This window comes from Hemiscyllium ocellatum, chromosome 29 (assembly GCF_020745735.1).
Source record: "Hemiscyllium ocellatum isolate sHemOce1 chromosome 29, sHemOce1.pat.X.cur, whole genome shotgun sequence".
NCBI classification, from domain to species: domain Eukaryota; kingdom Metazoa; phylum Chordata; class Chondrichthyes; order Orectolobiformes; family Hemiscylliidae; genus Hemiscyllium; species Hemiscyllium ocellatum.
Genome location: NC_083429.1, coordinates 55918897 through 55945176, shown reverse-complemented (window position 1 = coordinate 55945176; position 26280 = coordinate 55918897). Strand labels below are relative to the sequence as shown.

The 26280-nt window shown below is 45.2% G+C and overlaps 1 protein-coding gene across 1 annotated transcript in view; it reads right to left on the bottom strand.

Moving 5' to 3' along the window:
- LOC132829678 (apolipoprotein A-IV-like) overlaps positions 1-26280 on the bottom strand; it is a 41292-nt gene that overhangs the window by 1210 nt on the left and 13802 nt on the right. Inside the window, exon 2 of the mRNA XM_060847026.1 lies at positions 9103-9208. Coding sequence (XP_060703009.1) covers positions 9103-9208 — 106 coding nt within the window. The remainder of the gene's footprint in view (positions 1-9102; positions 9209-26280) is intronic.

Sequence of the window (26280 nt, the reverse complement as noted above, 5' to 3'; positions counted from 1 at the left end):
GGCAAAATGTCGACTTGATCTTATAAAGCCTGAATGATGCTAAAAAGGGCTCATTTTGTGGAAGGTTTCATCTTGACCTCATTAGAGCAATTATAAAAGACGGGTGTTTATTGGTTGGCCAGTGGATTCCCATTGCTGGAGACATTGCTATGGAGAACACACCAATTAATGATGACTGACAATTAACTGCCGCATCTTGGTTAAATTTGCTGCCTGGCCTGCTGTGCTTTGACCAGCAACACATTTGCAGCTGTGATCTCCAGCATCTGCAGACCTCATTTTTTACTTGTAAATTTTAATCTAGACAAGTCAACTCTGATTGGGCAGGGCTTGGCCCTGTGAAATGAGCCAGTGAATGGCTGTCATCTATTTTGTCGAATGGGCATATGATCAGTGAATGTATGTGTTCTTTCTATTTGCAAAGAACAGGGTACACACGTTCACCACAATGTGAGCCTGATTGAAGATACTAAACTACTTGACAGTGTAATTCTTCTCACACTCAGGATTATCTGGCAAATGTTGTCCAATTGTAGAATCACATGTAAAGTTCAACAATTTCTTTTGAATTTTGTAATCAGAATCTGGTTGGGTACAGTCAGTACCTTGTTTGTTGTGAACACAGAAACATTCAGTAAAGAGGCCCTTCAAGCCATTAAGTCTGTAGCACCAAAAACACACTAAATCTACTCTAGGCCTCCTCAGCAACACTTGGCTTTATTGCCTCGAATGTTACGGGCAGTTGAAATGCTGTCGGTCATGTCTTTTTCTCAGTAAAGCTCACATTCCAGAATTAGTTTGTGTAATTTCTTGAGATCTTGCTATAAACAAAAAAATTATTTAAAAATAATGCGCAAAATCCTAAATAGTACCTTAGCTAACTACGTGTGCCTGACACCAAGAATCAACATAAATTAAATGTGAATTCACAGGCATATTGTGGTTGATTACAAACTTCATGTCACACATTAAATATCAGATCTTATGAATTGGCTCAGCCACCCACACAGTAAACAGTTCATAACCTTCAGTTACAAAGCCTTTCAACTCATGCCTCCCCCAATTTCTAGGTATAGTCTGATCCTGAGTAGATAGGAACTCACGACCAAGTGTGTGCAGAACCAGATCAATTCAGTCTGCACAGTGTAGACCCACCAAGATTTTTGCTCCCCCAGGGCATGGGACATGTGGGCCAGCTCAGCCTTTGTCAGCTGCCCTCACACACTCTCTCAGCCATTTCCGAGAGCAGATGGGCCATCCCCATTGCAGGAGTCACATGTAGGACAGACCAGGTAAGGAGAGCAGAGTTCCTTCCCCAGATGATTGTTTCACTGTCACTATCACTGAGATGAGGTTTCAATTCCAGATTTTATTCATTGGATTTAAATTCCCCCAGCTGCCAGGTGAAATTTGAACAGAGAACATAGAACAGTACAGCACAGGAACAGGCCCTTTGACCAACTGTGTTGTGCCAAAATGATGCCAAATTAAATTAATCCCTTTTGCTTGCCCTGAGTCAAAAGTACAGCAGTTTTATAAGGGAGAAGAACAGACAAAGGCAGCACTTGGGGAGGTCAGTGCAGGAGCGAGAGAAAGAAACTGACACAGCCTTTGCTGTTTGAATTCATGGATCACTGGACATCGGAGTGCACCTGGGAAAATTAACTAACAGTGAAATTCAAAACTGATCTTGGAGGAACTGTTGGGCAAAGTTCACAGCACAGAATCAGATAAGTGTATTGTTGGTTTAAGTGTGACCTACAGAAAGGCTGGAGTAGTGAGTAGAGTGGGTTCTTTCTTGATTATATGTTTTTGGAGATATATCTCTTGATTAAACTTAAAATATACACCATAGCTATTAATTTAACCTGGGGCAGTGTTTGTAGAGGAATAAGACGGTGTTATTTTCTGGGTCTGTAGATTGTGAAGAAGCAAAAATGACTTTTAGTACAGTGAAATGTGCTTCTTGTCAGATGTGGGAGTTTAAAGAGAGTTTAAGGGTTACTAGGGATTATATCTGCCATAAATGCTGTTGGTTGCGAATCTTATCAGATCGATTGGATTGGTTGGAGAGCCAGTTAAAAGCAATGAGGAATTTGCAACAACAATAGTATGTGATGGATGGCAGTTATAGGAAGGGAGGAATGTCTTAGATACAGTCACATAGGTGGGTTAACTCCAGGAAGGGTAAGAGAGATAGGCAGCTAGTGCAGGAGTCTTTTGTGGATATACCCATTTCAAACAGGTATGTTCTTTTGGAAAATGTAGGAGGTGATGGATTCTCAGGGGAACACAGCACAAACAGCCAAGTTTCTGGTATTGAGGCTGGCTCTAATGCAATGAGGGGTACGTCGGGTTCCAAGAGATCAATTGTGTTAGGGGATTCTCCAGTCTGAGGTACAGACAGACGTTTCTGTGGCCAGCAGCAAGAATGGCGTGTTGTTTCCCTGGTGCCAGGATCAAGGATGTCTCAGAGAGGGTGCAGAATGTTCTCACGGGGGAGAGGGGCCAGCAGGAGGTCATTGTCCACATTGGAACCAACGACATAGGAAGGGAAAAGGTCGAGATTCTGAAGGGGGATTACAGAGAGTTGGGCAGAAATTTAAAAAGGAGGTCCTCATGGGTAGTAATATCTGGATTACTCCTGGTGCTACGAGCTAGTGAGGGCACGAACAGGAGGATAGAGCAGATGAATGCATGGCTGAGGAGTTGGTGTATGGGAGAAGGATTCACATTTTTGGATCATTGGAATCTCTTTTGGGGTAGGAGTGACCTGTACAATAATGACGGGTTGCACCTAAATTGGAAGGAGACTAATATACTGGCAGGGAAATTTGCTAGAACTGCTTGGGAGGATTTAAACTAGTAAGGTGGGTGGATAGGACCCAGGGAGATAGTGAGGGAAGAGATCAATCTGAGACGGGTACAGCTGAGAACAGAAGTGAGTCAAACAGTCAGGGCAGGCAGGGACAAGGTAGGACTAATAAATTAAACTGCATTTATTTCAATGCAAGGGGCCTAACAGGGAAGGCAGATGAACTCAAGGCATGGTTAGGAACATGGGACTGGGATATCATAGCAATTACAGAAACATGGCTCAGGGATGGGCAGGACTGGCAGCTTAATGTTCCAGGATACAAATGCTACAGGAAGGATAGAAAGGGAGGCAAGAGAGGAGGGGGAGTGGCATTTTTGATAAGGGATATCATTACAGCTGTGCTGAGGGAGGATATTCCTGGAAATACATCCAGGGAAGTTATTTGGGTGGAACTGAGAAATAAGAAAGGGATGATCACCTTATTGGGATTGTATTATAGACCCCCTAATAGTCAGAGGGAAATTGAGAAACAAACTTGTAAGGAGATCTCAGTTATCTGTAAGAATAATAGGGTAGTTAATAATAGGGGATTTTAACTTTCCAAACATTGACTGGGACTGCCATAGTGTTAAAGGTTTAGATGGAGAGGAATTTGTTAAGTGTGTACAAGACAATTTTCCGATTCAGTATGTGGATGTACCTACTAGAGAAGGTGCAAAACTTGACCTACTCTTGGGAAATAAGGCAGGGCAGGTGACTGAGGGGTCAGTGGGGGAGCACTTTGGGGCCAGTGACCATAATTCTATACATTTTAAAATAGTGATGGAAAAGGATAGACCAGGTCTAAAAGTTGAAGTTCTAAATTGGAGAAAGGCCAATTTTGACGGTATTAGGCAAGAACTCTCAAAAGCTGATTGGGGGCAGATGTTTGCAGGTAAAGGGACGGCTGGAAAATGGGAAGCCTTCAGAAATGAGATAACGAGAATCCAGAGAAAGTATATTCCTGTCAGGGTGAAAGGGAAGGCTGGTAGGTATAGGGAATGCTGGATGACTAAAGAAATTGAGGTTTTGGTGAAGAAAAAAAAGGAAGCATATGTCAGGTATAGACAGGATAGATCGAGGGAATCCTTAGAAGAGTATAAAGGAAGTAGGAGTATACTTAAGAGGGGAATCAGGAGGTCAATACGGGGACATGAGGTAGCTTTGGCAAATAGAATGAAGGAGAATCCAAAAGGTTTTACAAATATATTAAGAACAAAAGGGTAACTAGGGAGAGAATAGGGCCCCTCAAAGATCAGCAAGGCGGCCTTTGTGTGGAGCCGCAGAAAAGGGGGGAGATACTAAACGAGTATTTTGCATCAGTATTTACTGTGGAAAAGGATATGGAAGATATAGAATGTAGGGAAATACATGTGACGCCTTGCAAAATGTCCAAATTACAGAGCAGGAAGTGCTGGATGTCTTAAAATGCATAAGGATGGAAAAATCCCCAGGACCTGATCAGGTGTACCCGAGAATTCTGTAGGAAGCTAGAGAAGTGATCGCTGGGCCTCTTGCTGAGATATTTGTATCATAGATAGTCACAGGTGAGGTGCCAGAAGACTAGAGGTTGGTAAACGTGGTGCCAATGTTTAAGAAGGGCGGTAAAGACAAGCCAGGGAACTATAGACCAGTGAGCCTGACCCCCTGGTGGGCAAGTTGTTGGAGGGCAAGTTGTTGGAGGGAATCCTTTTGGAAAGGCAAGGACTGATTCGGGCTAGTCAACATGGTTTTGTGCATGAGAAATCATGTCTCACAAACTTGATTGAGTTTTTTTGAGGAAGTAACAAAGAAGGTTGATGAGCGCAGAGCAGTAGATGTGATCTATATGGACTTCAGTAAGGCGTTCGACAAGGTTCCCCATGGGAGACTGATTAGCAAGGTTAGATCTCATGAAATACAGGGAGAACTAGCCATTTGGATACAGAACTGGCTCAAAGGGAGAAGACAGAGGGTGGAGGTGGAGGAAGAGTCACGAAGGGAGTGGTCCTTGCGGAACGCTGATAGGGGAGTGGAGGGAAATATATCCTTGGTGGTGGGGTCCGTTTGGAGGTGGCGGAAATGACGGCGGATGATATGTTGTATGCGGAGGTTGGTGGGGTGGTAGGTGAGAACCAGTGGGGTTCTGTCTTGGTGGCGGTTGGAGGAGCGGGGCTCAAGGGCGGAGGAGCGGGAAGTGGAGGAGATGCGGTAGCCTCCACCCCCGGCATCCACACCCCCCACCAACCCAACCTCCACCCCCGGCATCCACACCCCCCACCAACCCAACCTCCACCCCCGGCATCCACACCCCCCACCAACCCAACCTCCACCCCCGGCACCTTCCCCTGCAACCGCAGGAAATGTAAAACTTGCGCCCACACCTCCACACTCACTTCCCTCCAAGGCCCCAAGGGATCCTTCCATATCCGCCACAAGTTCACCTGTACCTCCACACACATCATCTATTGCATCCGCTGCACCCGATGTGGCCTCCTCTATATTGGTGAGACAGGCCGCTTACTTGCGGAACGCTTCAGAGAACACCTCCGGGCCGCCCGGACCAACCAACCCAACCACCCCGTGGCTCAACACTTTAACTCTCCCTCCCACTCCACCGAGGACATGCAGGTCCTTGGACTTCTCCACCGGCAGAACATAACAACACGACGGCTGGAGGAGGAGCGCCTCATCTTCCGCCTGGGAATCCTCCAACCACAAGGTATGAATTCAGATTTCTCCAGTTTCCTCATTTCCCCTCCCCTCACCTTGTCTCAGTCGGTTCCCTCAACTCAGCACCGCCCTCCTAACCTGCAATCTTCTTCCTGACCTCTCCGCCCCCACCCCACTCCGGCCTATCACCCTCACCTTGACCTCCTTCCACCTATCCCACCTCCATCGCCCCTCCCCCAAGTCCCTCCTCCCTACCTTTTATCTTAGCCTGCTTGGCTACTCTCTCTCATTCCTGATGAAGGGCTTATGCTCGAAACGTCGAATTCTCTATTCCTGAGATGCTGCCTGGCCTGCTGTGTTTTGACCAGCAACACATTTTCAGCTGTGGAGGTGGAGGGTTGTTTTTCAGACTGAAGGCCTGTGACCAGTGGAGTGCCACAAGGATCGGTGCTGGGTCCTCTACTTTTTGTCATTTACATAAATGATTTGGGTGGGAGAATAAGAGGTACAGTTAGTAAGTTTGAAGATGACACCAAAATTGGAGGTGTAGTGGACAGCGAAGAGAGTTACCTTAGATTACAACAAGATCTTAACCAGATGGGCCAATGGGCTGAGAAGTGGCAGATGGAGTTTAATTCAGATAAATACGAGGTGCTGTATTTTGGGAAAGCAAATCTTAGCAGGACTTATACACTTAATGGTAAGGTCCTAGGGAGTGTTGATGAACAAAGAGACCTTGGAGTGCAGGTTCATAGCTCCTTGAAAGTAGAGTCGTAGGTAGGTAGGATAGTGAAAAAGGAGTTTGGTATGCTTTCCCTTATTGGTCAGAGTATTGAGTACAGGAGTTGGGAGGTCATGTTGCAGCTGTACAGGACATTGGTTAGGCCACTGTTGGAATATTGAGTGTAATTCTGGTCTCCTTTTTATCGGAAAGGTATTGTGAAACTTGAAAGGGTTCAGAAAAGATTTACAAGGATGTTGCCAAGGTTGGAGGATTTGAGCTATAGGGAGAGACTGAACAGGCTGGGGCTGTTTTCTCTGGAGTGTCAGAGGCTGAGGGGTGACCATATCGAGGTTTACAAAATTATGAGGGGCATGGATAGGTAAATAGACAAAGTCTTTTCCCTGGGATTGGGGAGTCCAGAACTAGAGGGCATAGATTTATGGTGAGAGGGGAAAGATATAAAAGAGACTTCAGGGGCAACTTTTTCACTCAGAGGGTGGTATGTATATGGAATGAGCTGCCAGAGGAAGTGATGGAGGCTGGTACAATTGCAACATTTAAGAGGCATTTGGATGAATATATGAATAGGAAAGATTTGGAGGGATATCGACCGGGTGCTGGCAGGTTGGACTAGATTGGGTTGGGATACCTGGTTGGCATGGACAGGTTGGACCGAAGGGTCAGTTTCCATGCTGTACATCTCTATGACTCTGTGACTCTATGGTTCATATATCCCTCCATTCCTTACATATTCATGTGCTTATATAAAAGCCCCCTAAATGCCCCTATTGTATCTGCCTCAACTATCATCCCTGGATGTGTACACCAGACTCCTACCACTCTCTGTGTAAAAATTTGCCCCTCACATCTCCTTTGAACTTTCACCCCTCACTTCAAACGCATGCCCCTAATATTAGACACTTCAACCTACTCCCCACAGCATTACACTGGGCCTTGGGATTACTAACCTGGAGACATTACCACCACATCACTGTCTCCTAGTAACGAGACTCATCAACTGCACTAACCACATCCAATGGCTCTCCCTCTCTGTTTCAGCCTGTCCCATCATTCAATTTGAAAATCTCAGCTTCCATATTCTTAGAAACAGGAAAGATCTGTTTCCTTTCTTGATTTCCTTTGTCAGTTTCTGTTTTCTGTTAGGGTCCATCTCAAACAGAACCACAAAGTGCAGATTCCATTGATAGTGTTAATCCAACATGACTGGAGGGACTGATTTCACATGAAGCTCCCTGAACAGATTCTGCTTCAGTCGACCCCTGGTTTGCTGTAAGTCTTTCGTCCTCTTGACTCAGAATCTACAGATCATCCACCGACTGTCCACTTTCTGTTCACTGCCCTCAGACAGTAAGCCTGACCTCGGTCAATGGTAAGATTTTGGAGTCCAGAATTAAAGATGGGTTTACAGAGCACTTGGAAGTGCTCAGTAAGACAGGGCTGAGTCAGCACTGCCTCATCAAGGGGAGGTCGTGCCTGGCAAATCTGTTTGAATTCTTTGAGGAGATAATGAGCAAGTTAGACAAAGGTGAACCAGTGGACAGGATTTATTTGGATTTCCAGATGGACTTTGGTAAGGTGTCACAGAGGAGGCTGCTAAATAAGATAGGAGTTCTGTGGTGTTAGGACAAGGTACTGGTGTGGTTAGAGGATTGGTTTCTGGTGGAAGGCAGAGAGTAGGGATATAGGGGTCTTTTTCAGGATGGCAGCCAGAGACTAGTGGAGTTCCACAGGGGTCACAACTCTTCCCATTACACAATGAAGGAACTGGGGGTATTGTTACTAAGTTTGCAGATGACACAAGGTAAGTAGGGGGACAGGTAGCATTGAGGAGGCAGGGAGGCTGCAGAGGGTTTGGACAGGTTAGGAGAATGGGCAAAGAAGTGGCAGATGGAGTATAACATGAGAACGTGTAAGATCACGTACTTTGGTGGGTGGAACAGAGGCATGGACTATATTCTAAATGGGGAAAGGCTTCAAAATCTGAAGCACAAAGGGACTAGGGAGTCTCAGTTCAGGATTCCATGCAGATTCAGTTGGCAGTTAGAAAGGCAAATACAACATTGGCATTCATTTGAAAATGGCTAGAATACAAGTGCAGGGATGTACTGCTGAGGTTGGTCAGTCTGGCTCTGGTCAGACTGCATTTGGAATATCGTGAGCAGTTTAGGGCCCCATATCGAAGGAACGTTGTGCTGGTGTTGGAGATGGTCCAGAGGAGATTTATAAGAATGATCCCAGGAATTAATTGCATGCCATATGAGGAGAGGTTGAAGACTCTGGGCCTGTACTTGATAGAGTTTAGAAGGATGGGATGGGATCTGATCAAAACTTACAGAATACTGGGAGGCCTGGATACAAGTTGGAGAGACTAGGACCCAAGGGCACAGCCTCAGAGTGAAGGGATGACCTTTAGAATTGAGATAAGGAGGAATCTGGTCAGTGAGAGGGTGTGGAAGCTGTGGAACTTATTACCACAGAGGGCTGTGGATGCCGAGTCATTGAGTGTATTTAAGACAGAGACAGATAGGTTCCTGATTAGTGGGGGATCAAAGGTGAATGGGATTGAGAAATATATCAGCCGTTATCAAATGTTGGAACAGACTCAATGGGCTGAGTCGTCTAATTCTGCTCCTATAACTATGGTCTTATAACTGACTTGCCACAAATAACATTAAAGACAAAAACAGAAATTACTGATCAGTGACTGACCACTGACGATGTGGTCACCTCATCACCGTTGTTGTAGAATAAGGAGGGAAATATTTCAGTCAGCTTTGTTCATTGTGGGTTCAGCCATTCCTGTCCTGGCCCTGAACCCTGCAGATGTGCATTGGCACCCAATACTCACCTGAGAGGCTCCTTGGTTTTCAGATGTTGGGATTCGCTGGCTCTTCTGAAGACGTAATTGTGAGAGTCATCTCGCAGCTCTCCCACACCCAGCCTTGTTCGGGAATCTGTAGGAAACAAGGGGATGAGGATGGGAATATCAAAGAGCACTCAATTATCTGTTGCTTAATTCCTCAACAAACAGCTTGTCATTGCGAGGTTGTCGTTTGAATCTGCTCCTGATGATATCACGGAGCTGGGAGCTTTGTGTTGTGTTTTCGTTGGGAAATTTCTGAAAGTCCTGAGCTCAGGGAAACCACTTCATGTCAGTTGCTTCCCATCACCGCCCACCTTTCAGATCAGAAACAGCTCCCCACCACATTCAGCAGAATCAACTAACAGATTCAGCCCACAGTGACCCATTACACACCTCCATTCACACACTCAGCCTTTACACACTTGCTATGCCTTTAGTTAAGAAAGACTGTAAGGAGAAGCCTGGGAATAATAGGCCTTGGGTCTGACATCAGAGATGGATAATTTGTTGGAGGGGATTTTGAGAGATAGGATTTACGTGGAGAGAACAAGGTCTGATTAGGGACGGTTAACATAACTGTGTACTTGGGAAAGCATCGCTCTCAAACTTGACTTGAGTTTTTTGAGCATGTAACCAACAAGATTGATGAGGGCAGAGCAATAGACATTGTCTACATGGATTTTAATAAAGCCTTTGATGAGGTTCTGCATACTAGACTAATTAGTGAAGTTAGATCACATGAGATTCAGGAGGAGCTTGCAAATTGGATATAAAATTGACTCAACAGTTAGGAGACAGAGGGTAGTGGAGAGTAGTTTTTCAGACTGGAGGCCTGTGACCAGTGCAGTTCACAGAGATTGGTGTTGGGTCCACTTTTATTTGTCATTTAAATAAATGATTTGGATGAGAATTTAGGAGACATAGTAAGTTTGGAGATGATACCAAAATTGCTGATATAGTTGACAGTGAAGGAGGTTATCTAAGTTTACAAAGGGAACTTGATCAATCGGGCCAATAAAGGTGAGGATTGGCAAAAAGAATTTAATTTGGATAAATACAAGGTGTTTCATTCTGACAAAACCAACAAAGGCAGGACGTACCTGGAGAGTGTTGTAGAACAGAGAGACCTAAGAGTTCAGGTACATAGCTTTTTCGTCAGTATTCACACTGGAAAAAGACAATGTTGTCGAGGAGAATACTGAGATTCAGGCGACTAGACTGGATGGGATTGAGGTTCACAAGGAGCAGGTGTTAGCAATTCTGGAAAATGTGAAAATAGACATGTTCCCTGGGCCAGATGAGATTTATCTGAGGATTCTCTGGGAAGCCAGGGAAGAGATTGCAGAGCCTATGGCGTTGATCTTTATAGAACAAAAAACTAAGAAAATTTACAGCCCAGGAACAGACGCTTCGGCTCTCCAAGCCTGAGCCGATCCAAATGCACTGTCTAAACCTGCCGGTCAATTCCTCAGCGTCTTTATTGCTCTCCTCTCCACCTACCTGTGCATCTATCCAGATGCATCTTAAATGAATCTACCGTGGGAGGCACGGTGGCACAGTGGTTAGCACTGCTGCCTCACAGCGCCAGAGATCCGGGTTCAATTCCCGACTCAGGCGACTGACTGTGTGGAGTTTGCACATTCTCCCCGTGTCTGCGTGGGTTTCCTCCGGGTGCTCCGGATTCCTCCCACAGTCCAAAGATGTGCAGTTCAGGTGAATTGGCCATGCTAAATTGCCCGTAGTGTTAGGTAAGGGGTAAATGTAGGGATATGGGTGGGTTTCGCTTCGGCGGGTCGGTGTGGACTTGTTGGGCCGAAGGGCCTGTTTCCACACTGTAAGTAATCTAATCTAATCTGATCTACCGTGCCTGCCTCTACCACCTCAGCTGGCAACGCATTCCAAATGCCCACCACCCTCTGGGTGAAGTACTTGCCGCGTGTATCCCCCTTAAACTTTCCACCTCTCACCTTGAAAGCGTGACCTCTCGCTATTGAATCCTGGAAAAAAGCTTGTCTCTATCCACCCTGTCTATACCCTTCATGATTTTATAAACCTCAATCAGGTCCCTCCTCAATCTCTTTTTTTCTAATGAAAACAATCCTAATCTACTCAGCCTCTCTTCATAGCTAGCACCTTCCATACCAGGCAACATCTTCGTAAACCTTCTCTGCACCCTCTCCAAAGCGTCCATATCCTTTTGGTAATGTGGTGACCAGAACTGTGCACAGTATTCTAAATGTGGTCAAACCAAAGTCTTGTACAATTTTAACATGACTTGCCAGCTCTTATACTCAATACCCCGTCCAGTGAAGGCTAGCATACTATATGCCTTCTTGACCACTCTATCCACCCGTGCAGCAACCTTCAAGGTACAATGGACCCGTGCTCCCAGATCTCTCTGCTCATCAACCTTTCCCAAGGCTCTTCCATTCATTGTATAATTCGCCCTTGAATGAGTCTTGCCTAAATGCATCACCTCACATTTGTCTGATTGAACTCCATCTGCTACTTCTCCGCCCAACTCTCCAGTCTCTCTATACCCTCCTGTATTCTCTGACAGTCCCTTATGCTTTCTGCTACTCCACCAATCTTCGTTTCATCTGCAAACTTGCTGATCATACCAACAGTGCCCTCTTCCAGATCATTTATGTAAATTACAAACAACAGTGGCCCCAACACTGACCCCTGTGGAACACCACTGGGCACCTTTCTCCATTTCGAGAAACTCTCTTCAACTACTACTCTCTGTCTCCTGTTGCTCAACCAGTTCTTTATCTACTGAGCTAGAACACCCTGCACACCATGTGACTTCACTTTACCATTAGTCTACCATGGGGAACCTTATCAAACACCTTACTAAAGTCCATATATATGACATCAACAGCCCTTCCTTCATCTATCAACTTGGTCACTTTCCTGAAGAACTCTATTAAGTTGGAAAGGCATGATCTCCCCCGCACAAAACTATGTTGCCTATCACTGATAAGTCCATTCTTTTCTAAATATAAATGGATCCTAACCCTCAGTACCTTCTCCAGCAACTTTCCCACCATTGACGTCAGGCTCACTGGTCTGTAGTTACCCACAATATCCCTACTACCCTTCTTGTGCAGGGGAACAACATGTGTCATCACTGTTGACAGGAATAGTGCCAGAAGATTGGAGGATAGCAAATGTTGTCCCCTTGTTCAAGAAGGGGAGTAGAGACCACCCTGTAATGAGAGACCAGGGAATCTTACTTCGGTTGTGAGTAAAGAGTTGGAAAAAATATAAGAGATAGGATTTATAATCATCTAGAAAGGAATACATTGATTAGGGATAGTCAACACAATATTGTGAAGGGTAGGTCATGCTTCACAAACTTTATTGAGTTCTTTGAGATGGTGACCAAACAGGTGGATGAGGGTAAAGCAGTTGATGTGGTGTATATGGAGCTCAGTAAGGTGTTTGATAAGGTTCCCCACAGTAGGCACAAAATATTGAGGCATGGGATTGAGGATGATTTAGTGGTTTGAATCAGAAATTGGCTAGCTGAAAGAAATCAAAGGGTGGTGGTTGATGGGAAATGTTCATCCTGGAGTTACTAGTGGTGTACCGCAAGGATCTGTTTTGGGGCCACTGCTGTTTGTCATTTTTATAAATGACTTGAATGAGGGCGTAGAAGGATGGGTTAGTAAATTTGCAGTTGACACTAAGGTTGGTGGAGTGCTGTGCAGTGCTGAAGGATGTTGCAAGTTACAGAGGAACATAGATAAACTGCAGACCTGGGCTGAGAGGTGGCAAATGGAGTTTAATATGGAAAAGTGTAAGGTGATTCACTTTGGAAGGAACAACAGGAATACAGAGTACTGGGCTAATGGTAAGATTCTTGGTATTGCAGATGAGCAGAGAGATCTCAGCGTCTATGTATATAGATCCCTGAAAGTTGCAATCCAGGTTGACAGGGTTATTAAGAAGGCATACAGTGTGTTAGCTTTCATTGGTAGAGGGATTGAGTTTCGGAGCCATGAGGTCATGCTGCAGAAGTACAAAACACAGGTGTGGCCGCGCTTGGAGTATTGCGTACCGTTCTGGTCACCACATTATAAGAAGGATGTGGAAGTTTTGGAAAGTGTTCAAAGGAGATTTACTAGGATGTTGCCTGGTATGGAGGGAAGGTCTCATGAGGAAAGGCTGAGGGACTTGAGGCTGTTTTCATTAGCGAGAAGGTTGAGAGGTGACTTAATTGAGACACACAAGATAATCAGAGAATTAGAGAAAGTGGACAGTGAGAGCCTTTTTCCTCGGATGGTGATGGCTAGCATGAGGGGACATAGTTTTAAATTGAGGGGTGCTAGATACAGTACAGATGTCAGAGGTAGTTTCTTTACTCAGAGAGTAGTAGGGGCGTGGAATGGCCTGCCTGCTACAGTTGTAGACTGGCCAAGATTAAGAGCATTTTAGCGGTCATTGGATAAACATGGAATAGTGCAGGTTAGATGGACTTCAGATGGGCTTCGATGGTGCAACATCGAGGGCCGAAGGGCCTGTTCTGTGCTGCAATGTCTTTGTTCCACGTAAAGTTCCACCACAGGTAGACAGGATGGTTAAGAAAGCATTTAGCAGATTTGCCATCATTACTCAGACCATTGAGTATAGGAGTTGAGACATTATGCTGAGATTATTACAGGACATTGATGAGCACACTTTTGGAGTACTGTGGACAGTTCTAGTCATACTGCTATAGGAAGGATATTATTAAATAGGAGAGAGTCAGAAAAGATTGATCAGGATGTTGCTGGATGGAGAGTTTGAGCTATAAGGAGAGGCTGGATCACTGGGACTTTTTTCACTGGAGAGTAGGAGGTTGAAGGGTGACCTTATAGAGGCTTATAAAATCATAAGGGACACATTAAGGTGAATAGCAAAGGTCTTTTCCCGAAGGCAGGTGAGTTCAACACGAGAGGACATATTTTTGAGATGAGTACAGAAAGATTTAAAAGTAATGTGAGGGGCAACCTTTTCACACAGAGGGTCATTCGTAAGTGGAATGAACACAGAACATAGAGTATAGAATATAGAACATAGAACAGTACAGCACGGTCAGGCCCTTCGGCCCACGATGTTGTGCAGTGCATTTATCTTAATCTAAGATCAGCCTAACCTACGCAGCCCTCAGTTTACTGCTGTCCATGTGCTTGTCCAGCTATTGCTTTATAATGTCCTTAATGTCTCTGACTCTACTCTCACAGCTGGCAGTGCATTCCACCACCCCCCACTCTCTGTGTAAAGAACCTTCCCCAACTAAACCTTCCTCCAATGACCTTAAAATTATGACCCCGCATGACAGCCATTTCTGCCCTGGGGAAAAGTCTCTGGATATCCTCTCATTACCTCATACCCCTCTCTCCCTTCTCTCTAGGGTGAAAAGCCCACGCTCACTCAACCTCTCTTCGTAAGACAATGGTCATGATTTGGAGATGCTGGTGTGGGACTGGGGTGGACAAAGTTAAAAATCACACAACACCAGGTTATAGTCCAACAGGTTTAATTGGAAGCACTAGCTTTCAGAGCGGCGCTCCGAAAGCTAGTGCTTCCAATTAAACCTGTTGGACTATAATCTGGTGTTGTGTGATTTTTAACTTCATAAGACAAGCCCTCCAATCTAGTAAATCTTCTCTGCATTCTCTCTAAAGCATCGACATTGTCCCTATGATGAGGCCACCAGGACTGGACACAATATTCTAAGTGTGATCTAACCAGGGTTTTATAGAGCTGCAGCATAACCTCGTGGCTCTTCAACCCAATCCCCCTGTTAATGAAAGCCAATACACCATGCCTTCTTAACAACCCTGTCAACTTGGGTGGCAATTTTGAGGGATCTATGGACATGGGTCCTAAGATCCCTCTGTTCCTCCACACTGCCAAGAATCCTGCCTTTAACCCTGTATTCAGCATTCAAATTCGACCTTCCAAAATGAATCACTTCACATTTATCCAGGTTGAACTCCGTCTGCGACTTCTCAGCTCAGCTCTGCATCCTGTCAATGACTTGTTGTAGTCGAGTGTGTGCTAGAAAAGCCCAGCAGGTCAGGCAGCAGCCAAGGAGCAGGAGAATCATTGTTTCAACATCAGGAAGGGCTTATGCTCAAGACATCGATTTACCTGCTCCTCGGATGCTGCCTGACCTGCTGGGCTTTTCCAGCACCACACTCTCCACTCTGATCTCCAGCATCTGCACTCCTCGCTTTCTATTGCATACAGTCTGTCGTAGCCTGCAATAGACCTCAACACTATCTACAATACCACTGACCTTTGTGTCATCGGCAAACTTACTAATCCACTCCCCCACCTCCTCAATTAAGTCATTTATAAAAACTACAAAGAGCAGAGGCATAAGAACAGATACCTGTGGGACATCACTGGTCACCAACCTCCAGGCGGAATACCTTCCATCCACCACCACTCTGTCTTCTTTCGGCCAGACAATTCTGTATCCAGACAGCTAGATTTCCCTGTATCCCACACCTGCTAACTTTCTGAATGGGCCTACTATGGGGCACATTATCAAATGCCTTACTGAATTCCATGTACGCCATATCCACTGCTCAACCTTCATCAACTTGTCTTGTCACATCCTCAAAGAACTCAATAAGACCTGTGAGGCATGACCTGCCCCTCACAAAGCCATGCTGACTGTCTTTAATCAAGCTATGTTTTTCCAAAGAGTCATAAATCCTATCTCTCAGAATGCTCCAGTACCTTGCTTACCACAGACATAAGACTGACTGGTCTGTAATTCCCAAGAATTTCCCTATTCCCTTTCTTGAAGAGAGGAGCAATGTTCGCCTCCCTCCAATCATCTGGCACTACTCCCATGGAGAGTGAGGATGCAAAGGTCATTGTCAGAGACACAGCAATCTCTTTCCTCACTTCCCGTAGTAACCTTGGATATTTCTAGTCCGGCCCTGGGGATTTATCTACCTTGATGCTGCCCAGAATTTCCACCACATCCACTTCCTTAATATCCATCTGTTCAAGCCTATTAATCTGGTCCACCGTGTTCTCACGTTCAACAAAGTCCCTCTCTCTAGTGAATACTAAAGCAAAAATCTCATTTAGGGCCTCCCCTACCTCTTCAGACTCCAGGCACAAATTCCCTCCACAATCTCTGATCGGCCCTACCCTCTCTCTGATTATTCTCTTATTCCTCACCTAAGTGTAGAACACCTTTGAGTTTTCCCTAATCCTTCCTGCCACGGCTTTCTCCTGCTGTCCTCAGTCCAGTTTTGAGTTCTTTCCTAGCAACTCTGTGACCCTCTAAAGCTGTACCAGATCCTTGCTTTCTCAACCTTAAGGAAGCTTCCTTCTTCCTCTTAATGAGAAGCTTCTCTTCTTTTATCATCCAAGGCTCCTTCACCTTCCCAATCCTTGCCTGTCTCAGTGGGACAACGTTATCCAACACTCGCAACAAATGTTCCTTACACAGCCTCCATAATTCTGTTGTGTATTTCCGGTAGAACAATTGTTTCCAACTTATGCTCCACAGCTTCTGCCTAATAGCAGTATACTTGCCCCTCCCCCAATTAAATACCTTCCCATACCGTTTGCTCCTATCCCTCTCCATGGCTATGGTAAAGGTGAGGCAGTTCTGGTCACTGTCACCGAAATGCTCTTGCACTGAGAGTTCTGAAACATGCCTGGCTTGTTGCCTAGCAACAAATCCAATATGGCATCTTGTTGGCCTATCTGCATATTGAGTCAGGAATCCTTCGTGGAAACATGTGACAAAATCAGCTCCATCCAGACCATCTGCACTAAGGTGGTTCCAATCAATATTGGGAAAGTTGAAGTCACCCAAACACCAACTCTGTTACATCTGCACCTTTCCAAGATCTACTATCCAATATGTTCTTCCATCTCTCTGCTGCTATAGGAGGGGGGAATGGTGTATAGAAAACATGCAACAAAGTGACTGCTCCTGACTTCCACCCAGACAAACCCTCCTCAACAACCTCCTTTTCTGCAGCTGTGTTGCACTCTGTAATTAACAATGCTACTCCCCCTCCTCTTTTATGTGCCCCCCCTTCTTTTTACAAGATCTAGACCCTGGAACATCCAGCAACCATTCCTGCCCCTGTGAAACCCATGTCTCCATTGTGTCCATAACATCGTAGTTCCAAGTACTGATTCATGCTTGGAGTTCATCACTCTTACTCCTGACACTCCTGCTAGTAGATGCTGGTACAGTTACAACATTGAAAAGATATTTGGGCAGGTACATGAGGCCTCATTCCTGAAGAAGGGCTTATGCCCGAAATGTCGAATTTCCTGTTCCTTGGATGCTGCCTGACCTGCTGCGCTTTTCCAGCAACACATTTTCAGCTCTGATCTCCAGCATCTGCAGACCTCACTTTCTCCAGGCACATGAATAGGAAAGGTTTAGGGGGATATGGGCCAAACCCAGGCAAGTGGGATTAATGGAGCTTGGGAAACTTGGTTGGCATGGGCGATTTGGACTGAAGAGTCAGTTTCTGTGTTGTATGACTCTATGTCCATTCCACTCTATTCTGTTACTCACCCACACATTACTCACCATCCCTTAACAAACAGTCACCTGTTACACAGAAACTGTTACAAACCTACTGTTAAACCCCCACCCCTTATAGCTCTTAGATCATCCCTTTACACATCTCTCATCTCAAACATAATCTGACCCAGTAGCCTGACAACCACCTCCCATTATACACCAGCTCATAATGCACCTGCTATTACACCCTCAGTTGTTACATACCATCTGTTAAAAGCCTCACTGTTATACCCCAATATTACACACTCTTCTGGTTATATATTCACACCTGTTTGTTATACCCTGCTCCAATTACACACAGTCTGTTATACACCTGTACGTTGCACACTCACTTCCTCCTTACACACCCACATATTACACACATGCTGTTATACACCAGCCCTTTTTACACTCAGCATTGCACACCCATTTTATTACCCAGCAGATAATGCAGAATGGGCAATGGGAACAGGGTGGAGTCAGGTTAATTAATAACAATTAATTAATTATAATTCTCAGTAAGGAATAAAAGTGACCCCCAAAACAGGCATCTCATCAATGATCACAGTTCGATAAATCACAAACCTGAAACTGCGAGGATGATTAAAATTGAAGCTGTTGTCTTAAGAAACATGGTTGATGCTAGCATCTACGATTCACCTCAGAAAACAACATGACCTGACTCATATTTAACTCCCAGAGTCAGCTCTCTGTTTGGAGGAAAGTTATTCATTCACAGCTTTATGTTTTTGACTTTGTTAATGAGAATATTGTGTCCTTTCTATGTTATTTAATTATCATTCAAAGCAAACTATCAGTCATCAAATCACTGGAGAGAAATATTTCTGTGAACGTTCGAGTGTTGGAACCCAGGAGGAGATTCTCCAACACTGATGTCCATACAATTGTAGCCAAGAGAGACAGCTAACCCCCTCACTTTACTGGCAATAGTTTCACATTTACATAGAATTAATTAATTGTTCATTGTGCATAGAACATAGAACATAGAAAGATACAGCGCAGTACAGGCCCTTCGGCCCTCGATGTTGCGCCGACCGAATCCTACCTAACCTACACTAGCCCAATAACTTCCAAATGCCTATCCAATGCCCGCTTAAATGACCATAAAGAAGGAGAGTTCACCACTGCTACTGGCAGGGCATTCCATGAACTCACAACCCGCTGTGTAAAGAATCTACCCCTAACATCTGTCCTATACCTACCACCCTTTAATTTAAAGCTGTGTCCCCTAGTAACACCTGACTCCATTAGCGGTAAAAGGTTCTCAGTGTCGACCCTATCTAAACCCCTAATCATCTTATACACCTCTATCAAATCTCCCCTAAACCTCCTTTTCTCCAATGAGAACAGCCCCAAGTGCCTCAGCCTTTCCTCATAAGATTTTCCTACCATTCCAGGCAACATCCTGGTAAACCTCCTCTGCACTCGTTCCAATGCCTCCACATCCTTCCTATAGTATGGCGACCAAAACTGCACACAATACTCCAGATGAGGCCGCACCAGAGTCTTATACAGTTGCAACATGACCTCAGGACTCCGGAACTCAATTCCTCTACCAATAAAGCCCAGTACACCATATGCCTTCCTCACAGCACTATTTACCTGGGTGGCAACTTTCAGAGATCTGTGTACATGGACACCAAGATCCCTCTGCTCATCCACACTACCAAGTAGCCTACCATTAGCCCAGTAATCCATCATCTTGTTACTCCTACCAAAGTGAAGGACTTCACACTTAGCTACATTGAATTCCATTTGCCACCTTTCTGCCCAGCTCTGCAACTTATCTATATCCCGCTGTAACCTACCACTTCCTTCCTCACTATCCACAACTCCACCGACTTTTGTGTCATCCGCAAACTTGCTTACCCAGCTTTCAAGCCCCTCCTCTAGATCATTTATAAAGATAACAAAAAGCAATGGTCCCAAAACAGATCCTTGTGGTACACCGCTAGTAACTGCACTCCAAGATGAACTTAGTCCATCAACTACTACCCTCTGTCTCCTTCCAGCCAGCCAATTCCTAATCCAAACCTCTAATGTATCCTCAATGCCATACCTCAGTAGTTTTAGCATTAGCCTACCATGGGGAACCTTATCGAACGCCTTACTAAAATCCATATACACAACATCTACTGCTTTACCCTCGTCCACTTCCTTAGTCACCTTCTCAAAGAACTCAATAAGGTTTGTGAGGCACGACCTGCCCTTCACAAAACCATGCTGGCTATCCTTGATCACGTTATTCCTATCCAGATGTTCATAAATCTTAACCCTTACCATTCTCTCTAAGACTTTGCCCACCACTGAAGTCAGACTCACTGGCCTATAGTTACTAGGGCTATCCCTACTCCCTTTCTTGAACAAGGGGACCACATTCGCTATCCTCCAGTCCTCTGGTACTATTCCCGTTGACAATGACGACATAAAAATCCAGGCCAATGGCTCTGCTATCTCCTCCCTAGCTTCCCATAGGATCCTAGGGTAAATGCCATCAGGCCCAGGAGACTTATCTATTTTCATCCTCTCCAATATTCCCAGAACCTCTTCCCTGCATATTTCCAGGCCATCCATTCTAATCATTTGTGACTCCATATTCACGTCAGCAACAGTGTCCTGTTCCTGAGTGAATACTGATGAAAAGTATTGATTTAGTATTGCATGTAAAGTAGTAAACTTCAGGGTGGTTCCTGATGAATGTTTGTTCTCCATGTCAACATTTTTCAAACAGACAGACAAGAGTGAGAGCTGCAGAGTGGGCAGACTTGCTGGGTCATGTTAGAGAACATCTCTCTCTGTCATTATGGCCACCAGTCACACCTCTAGGAGAACAGACCATCCACCCCACCGGCCTGAATTGTTAACCAGCCACTCGCTCAAATAAAGACAGAATACCGTGGATGCTGGAAATCAGAAATAGAAACAGAAATGGCAGTACTTATGAAGACAGAGAGAAACAGAGCTAATGTTTTGAGTCTGGTGTGACTCTCTGAAGAGCACATTCTGTTTTTATTTTATTCTAACTACTCACAGCAAGCACTCAGGCTCGAGATCAACATGAGAAGGTGGAGGATGAATTTATATAGCACCCAGTGATGGTGAGTCCCAGGCAAGTGCCAAGTCTGTGTTAGCACAAAAGAAAAACTAATCCTTCCCGCACTCCCTCCCTCCCAGCACCAACAAGAAGGAGCCTGAATCCTGCAGCATCTGATGTTCGATCAGCGTGATGAAGCAATGAAGGCCAAGGCACTGCTCCCTGTCACTGACTCTGTTGGAAACATTATGCACACAGTAAGAAATTCACAGATTTTATCCTTGAGGGAAAAAAAACCTAAGTTGCAATCTCAGAATTGGAAAATCTGCTGATAATTTCACAAACATCTCACAGAAAATGTGATATAAATGTAGGCACAATCAGGTCAACATTTAAAAAGATCTTGCTTGATGGCAAGAAATAAGCTCCAATTGTTTGGCGTACAACACACTAACTTCAGTAACAAATTCAAGCACAAACCTCCAGCTCCAGCTGCCCTCAGAGCTCCGGCAAACATCCTAAAGATTTCACAGCTGGCAGCAGCAGGCAATTTTTTCTTATTCATTCATGAAACACGTCTAGAGCAGCATTTATTGCCCATCTCTAATTGCCCAGAGGGCAGTGATGAGTCAACCAATGCTGTTATGGGTCTGGAGTCACATTAGGCCAGACCAGGTAAGGCTGACAGTTTCTTTCCAACAATTGATGAATGATCATTAAGACTGATAATTCCAGATTGTTATTGAATTCATGTTCCATGTAGTGTGACAGGATTCGAACACATGTCCCCAGGACATTACCTGAGTCCCTGGATTAACAGCACAACAATAATATCACTAGGCCATTGTCTCCCCTTAAGTAAATGGTAGACATTACTAGTGGATGACCAAAGCCTGGAGAAGAACAATGCAGATTACCGAAAGAACAACCCACAGGTCAAGCCCATTCAGGACAGAGTGGAGCCAAGGACGTGACAAATAACTCAAACTCTCAGGGATTAGGGTGGCACGGTGGCTCAGAGTTAGCACTGCTGCCTCACAGCATCAGATACCTGGGTTTGATTCCAGTCTTGGGTGACTGTCTGAGTGGAGTTTGCACATTCTCCCTGTGTCTGCGTGGGTGTTCTTTGGTACTCCAGTTTCCTCCCACAGTCCAAAGATGTGCAGGTTAGGTGAATTGACCATGCTAAATTGCCCCAGAGTGTTCAGGGATGTGTAGGTTGAGGTGCATTAGTCAGGGTAAATGTCGAGTAACAGGGTAGGGGAATGGGTCTGGGTGGGTTACTCTTTGGAGAGTCAATGTGGGCTTGTTGGGCTGAGGGGTCTGCTTCTATCCTGTTGGGATTCGAAAAATCACTGCAAACATCACAGGGCTATTCTTAAACTAACAACTTCAATGTTCCTATCCATGCTGGGGGCGGGTACCCAGGGGTGTACATGCAGCAGATCTTGCACATTTTGAACAATGCCTGGATGATAAAGGGGTGAAAATATTGAATTTTTCTGAAACCTGTCTGCTAGTTGGATCTCTAATCTTGGAGAGGATATATAAATTCCTGATTCACTCCCAGTGAACCAATCTGCTCCTGATGTCATGGGTAACCTTGAGGAATGTTCCCCAGTTCCTCACTCCACAAAAACACAATTGACCCAACCACACTTTCCCTTCATTCTCGAGCCTCCCATTGCGAGCAGACCCTGACAATAACTTTGTAAAGGAGTTTTCTTTCTCTGTAATCTCTGCTGCAGTCTGTTAAAGGGACAGTGTCATGATCCTTTATCCATCACCTTTCCAAACTGGGAGGCAACACGTGTCCATTCAACAGGACTTGGAGCTGTTACTTCACTTCCAAATAATTTCACAAACTTTCCTGGGAATTCTGTTTCTTTTATAAATATTTTTATTGAAAACCTTTTTAAATCTTTTACAAAATATTTATATATTAAAAAAACAACACCAAAACAGAAAAAAAGGCAGTACAACAAAGCCAGAACACAGTTCCATTGTTAATAAACGACCTACTATTCTACCAGAACAAACATATCTACTTACCTTAAACTAAACTACAAACACATTCAAGAAATACTAACTTAAACTAAATTCAAATAACTTAAATTAAATTATATCTCACAACTGTATTTGACCTCACACATCACCCCTCCACTGAGGCTCCCACCCCTGGGAACACCATCTACAGTCCCCAGATTCTTTATCCCACAGTCTCCTCCTCCTGGGGTCCCACAGGCATCCAGGAATTCTGCTTAATCATACATTAACATAACAGTCTTCAAATGGAATTATTACAGTATCCCAACCTGTTAAAAATATTCACTGTAAGTATCTCTGCTTAACCCCTGGATCATGATTCACCATCAACCTCTCAAGGGGAATTCGGAATGGTCAGAAAATGCAAATGGAGCCAGTTACACTGACACCCACAATGGCAGAATAAAGATAATGTGTGAATCTTGTTTCAACCCCAGGCTGCAACTGAGCCAGTCTTCCTCTCACCTGTTTCCGTGTCCCAGTCTCACCGGCACTTGCTCTATATAAGCCGAATCTTACCAGCCGTTGATAAGGAGTCGGGCTGTTTGTGCAGGTTCATCATCCTCCACTGATCCCAAGAAAACGTGGAACTTCCAACATCCCTGTCACTGTGAACTGTGATACATTTGCTCAAATGTGATCCCAACTCCAATGAGAGGCCAAATTCCAATTAGAACAGGTCACCATCTCCCCCCCAACCTCTGCACTTCCTCACATTCAGCAACATCCTGACTTCATCTGAAAGCAATAACTTTATAACGTTTATTCATTCTTTGAGTATGGATGTCATTGGCTGGACTCAGCATTTATCACCTATCCCTAGTTGCCCCTCTTGAGAAGGTGGGGTAAACTGCTTTCTTGAACTGCGGTAGGTTGAACCACATAGCCCTTAGGGAGGGAGTTCCAGGGCTTTGACCCAGTGACAGTGAAGGGACAGCAGTATCTTTCCAAGTCCGGATGAGGTCAGCTATAATATACAATGTGCACAAATAGAGAAATGTTTAGCAGTCAGAAAACAAATGGGTCTTTTTCCGAGTGGCAGCCAGTGGATACCACAAGGATCAGTGCTCAAACCCCAGCTATTCACAATATATATTAATGATGTAGATAAAGGAAATAATTGTAATATCTCCAAGTATGTAGACCAAGTCAATGCTGGGTGGAATAGTGAACTATGTAGGAATTACAGAGATGCAGATGTGACCATCATTGTGAGTGGGCAAATGCATGGCATCTGAAATATAATGGGGATAAATGTGAGATTATCCACTTTGGCAGCTTATTATCTGAATGGTGTTAGATTGGGAAAGGGAGACATGCAACAAAACCGGAGTATCCTTGTAAGCATGCAGGTTGAGGGGGCGGTGAAGGAGGGAATTGGTATCTCAGTCTCCACGCTGGGTGGTTCGAGTACAGGAGCAGTGATGCCATGCTGTTATGGTACAGGGTCTTGGAGTATTCTGTGCAGTTTTGGTTTTTTTAACTCACAAAGTATGTTCTTGTGAGGCAACAGTGAATGTTCCCAAGGCTGGTTCCTTGGATGGCAGGACTGATGTATGAAGAGACATTGGAACTTTTAGGATCATATTCACTGGGGTGGAGAAGAATGAGGAGGAATCTCATAAAAATACATAAAATTCTAACAGGACGAGACAAAGTAAATGCAGGACGTTCACGAGGATCAGGGAGTCCAGAACCAGGGTCATGACCATTTAGGACTGAGATTAGTTTAATTTTTTTCACCCAGAGAGTGGGAAACTTTTGGAATTCTTTGCTACAGATAGCAGCTAAGGCCAAAACATTGAATGTTTTGAAGAAGTTAGATAAAGTTCTTTGGGCTAAAGGCACCGAAGGGTATGGGGGAGAAGTGGGAACAAGGGACTGAGTTGGATGATCAGCCACGGCTATATAGAACAGACTCGAAGGGCCAAATGGACTACTCCTGCTCCCAGTCTCAATGTGAGTGGCTCAGACAGATTTGGACATGGAAGTGTTCCTACATATATCTGCTGCTTTGAAGATGGCTGGGCCTAGGACAGTACCCTGAGGAGCTCCTGCAGAAATGTCCTGGAGCTGAGATGACTGACCTCCAACAACTACCTTCCTTTGTGCCAGTTTGACTCCAACCAGCAGAGAGTTTGCCCCCTGATACTCATTGATCCCAGTTTGTTGAATGTAGCCTTGATGTAAAGGGCTGTCCCTCCCCCATCCCTTTTGGAATTTAGCTCTTTTGTCCATGTTTGAAGCAAGGCTGTAATGAGGAGAGGAGCAGAGTGGCCCCGGGGAACCCAAACTGGGTGTCACTGAGCAGGTGTGGTACGGTGGCTCAGTGGTTAGCACTGCTGCCTCACAGCACCAGGGTCCCAGGTTCAATTCCAGCCTCAGGCGACTGACTGTGTGGAGTTTGCACATTCTCCCTGTGTCTGTGTGGGTTTCCTCCCGTAGGCCAGGTGAATTGGCCACGCTAAATTCCCCGTAGCGTTAGGTGCATTAGTCGGAGCGAAATGGGACTGGGAGGGTTACTCTTCGGAGGGTCGGTGTGGACTGGTTAGGCTGAAGGGCCTGTCTACACACTGTAGGGAATCTAATCTTGATATCACTGTTGATGACACCTTCCATCACCTTACTGATGATCGAGTGTAGACGGATGGGGCAGGAATTGTTTGGGTTGGATATGTTTTGCATTTTATTTACAGGACATACGTGGGCAATATTCCACATTATCAGGTAGATGTCAGTGTTGTAACTGCACTGAACAGTTTGGCTAGGGGCGCAGCAGGTTCGGGAGTACAGGTCCTCAGAACTATTGCCAGAATGTTGTCAGGGCCCATAGCCTTTGCAGTATTCAGTGTCTCCAGCTGTTTTTTGATATCATGTGGAGTGACCGAGTTGGCTGAAGACCGGTATGTGGCTGAGATGGACCATCCACTCGGCACCCCTGGGTGAAGCACCCCTGGGCACCCCTGGGTGAAGATTGCTGCGAAAGCTGCAGTCTGGCCTTTTGCCCTGATGTGCTGGGCTCCTCCATCATTGAGGATGGGGATAGTTATGGAGACGTCTCCTCCAGTGAGTTGGTCAATGGTCCATCACCATTCACGGAGTTCTGTCTATCACTTGCTGCTTTTGCAGTTGCCATGCAAATAGTCATGACTGGCAGCTTCACCAGCGTAATACCTTATTATTAATGACATTAATTCAGGTATGAATACTTGTCAGGGGAGTGAGCACGGGCTCCCCAACAGTGCGGCACTCCCTCAGCACAGACCTTCCTACAGTGCAGCACTCCCTCAGCACTGACCCTCCAACAATGTGGTACTCCGACGGCACAGAACCTCTGACAGTGCAGCGCTCCCTCAGCACTGACCCTCCGACAGTACGGCACACCCTCAACACAGATCCTCCAACAGGGCGGCACTCCCTCAGCACTGACCCTCCGACAGTGTGGCACTCCCTCAGCACTGACCCTCTGACAGTGCGGCACTCCCTCAGCACTGACCCTCTGACAGTATGGCAC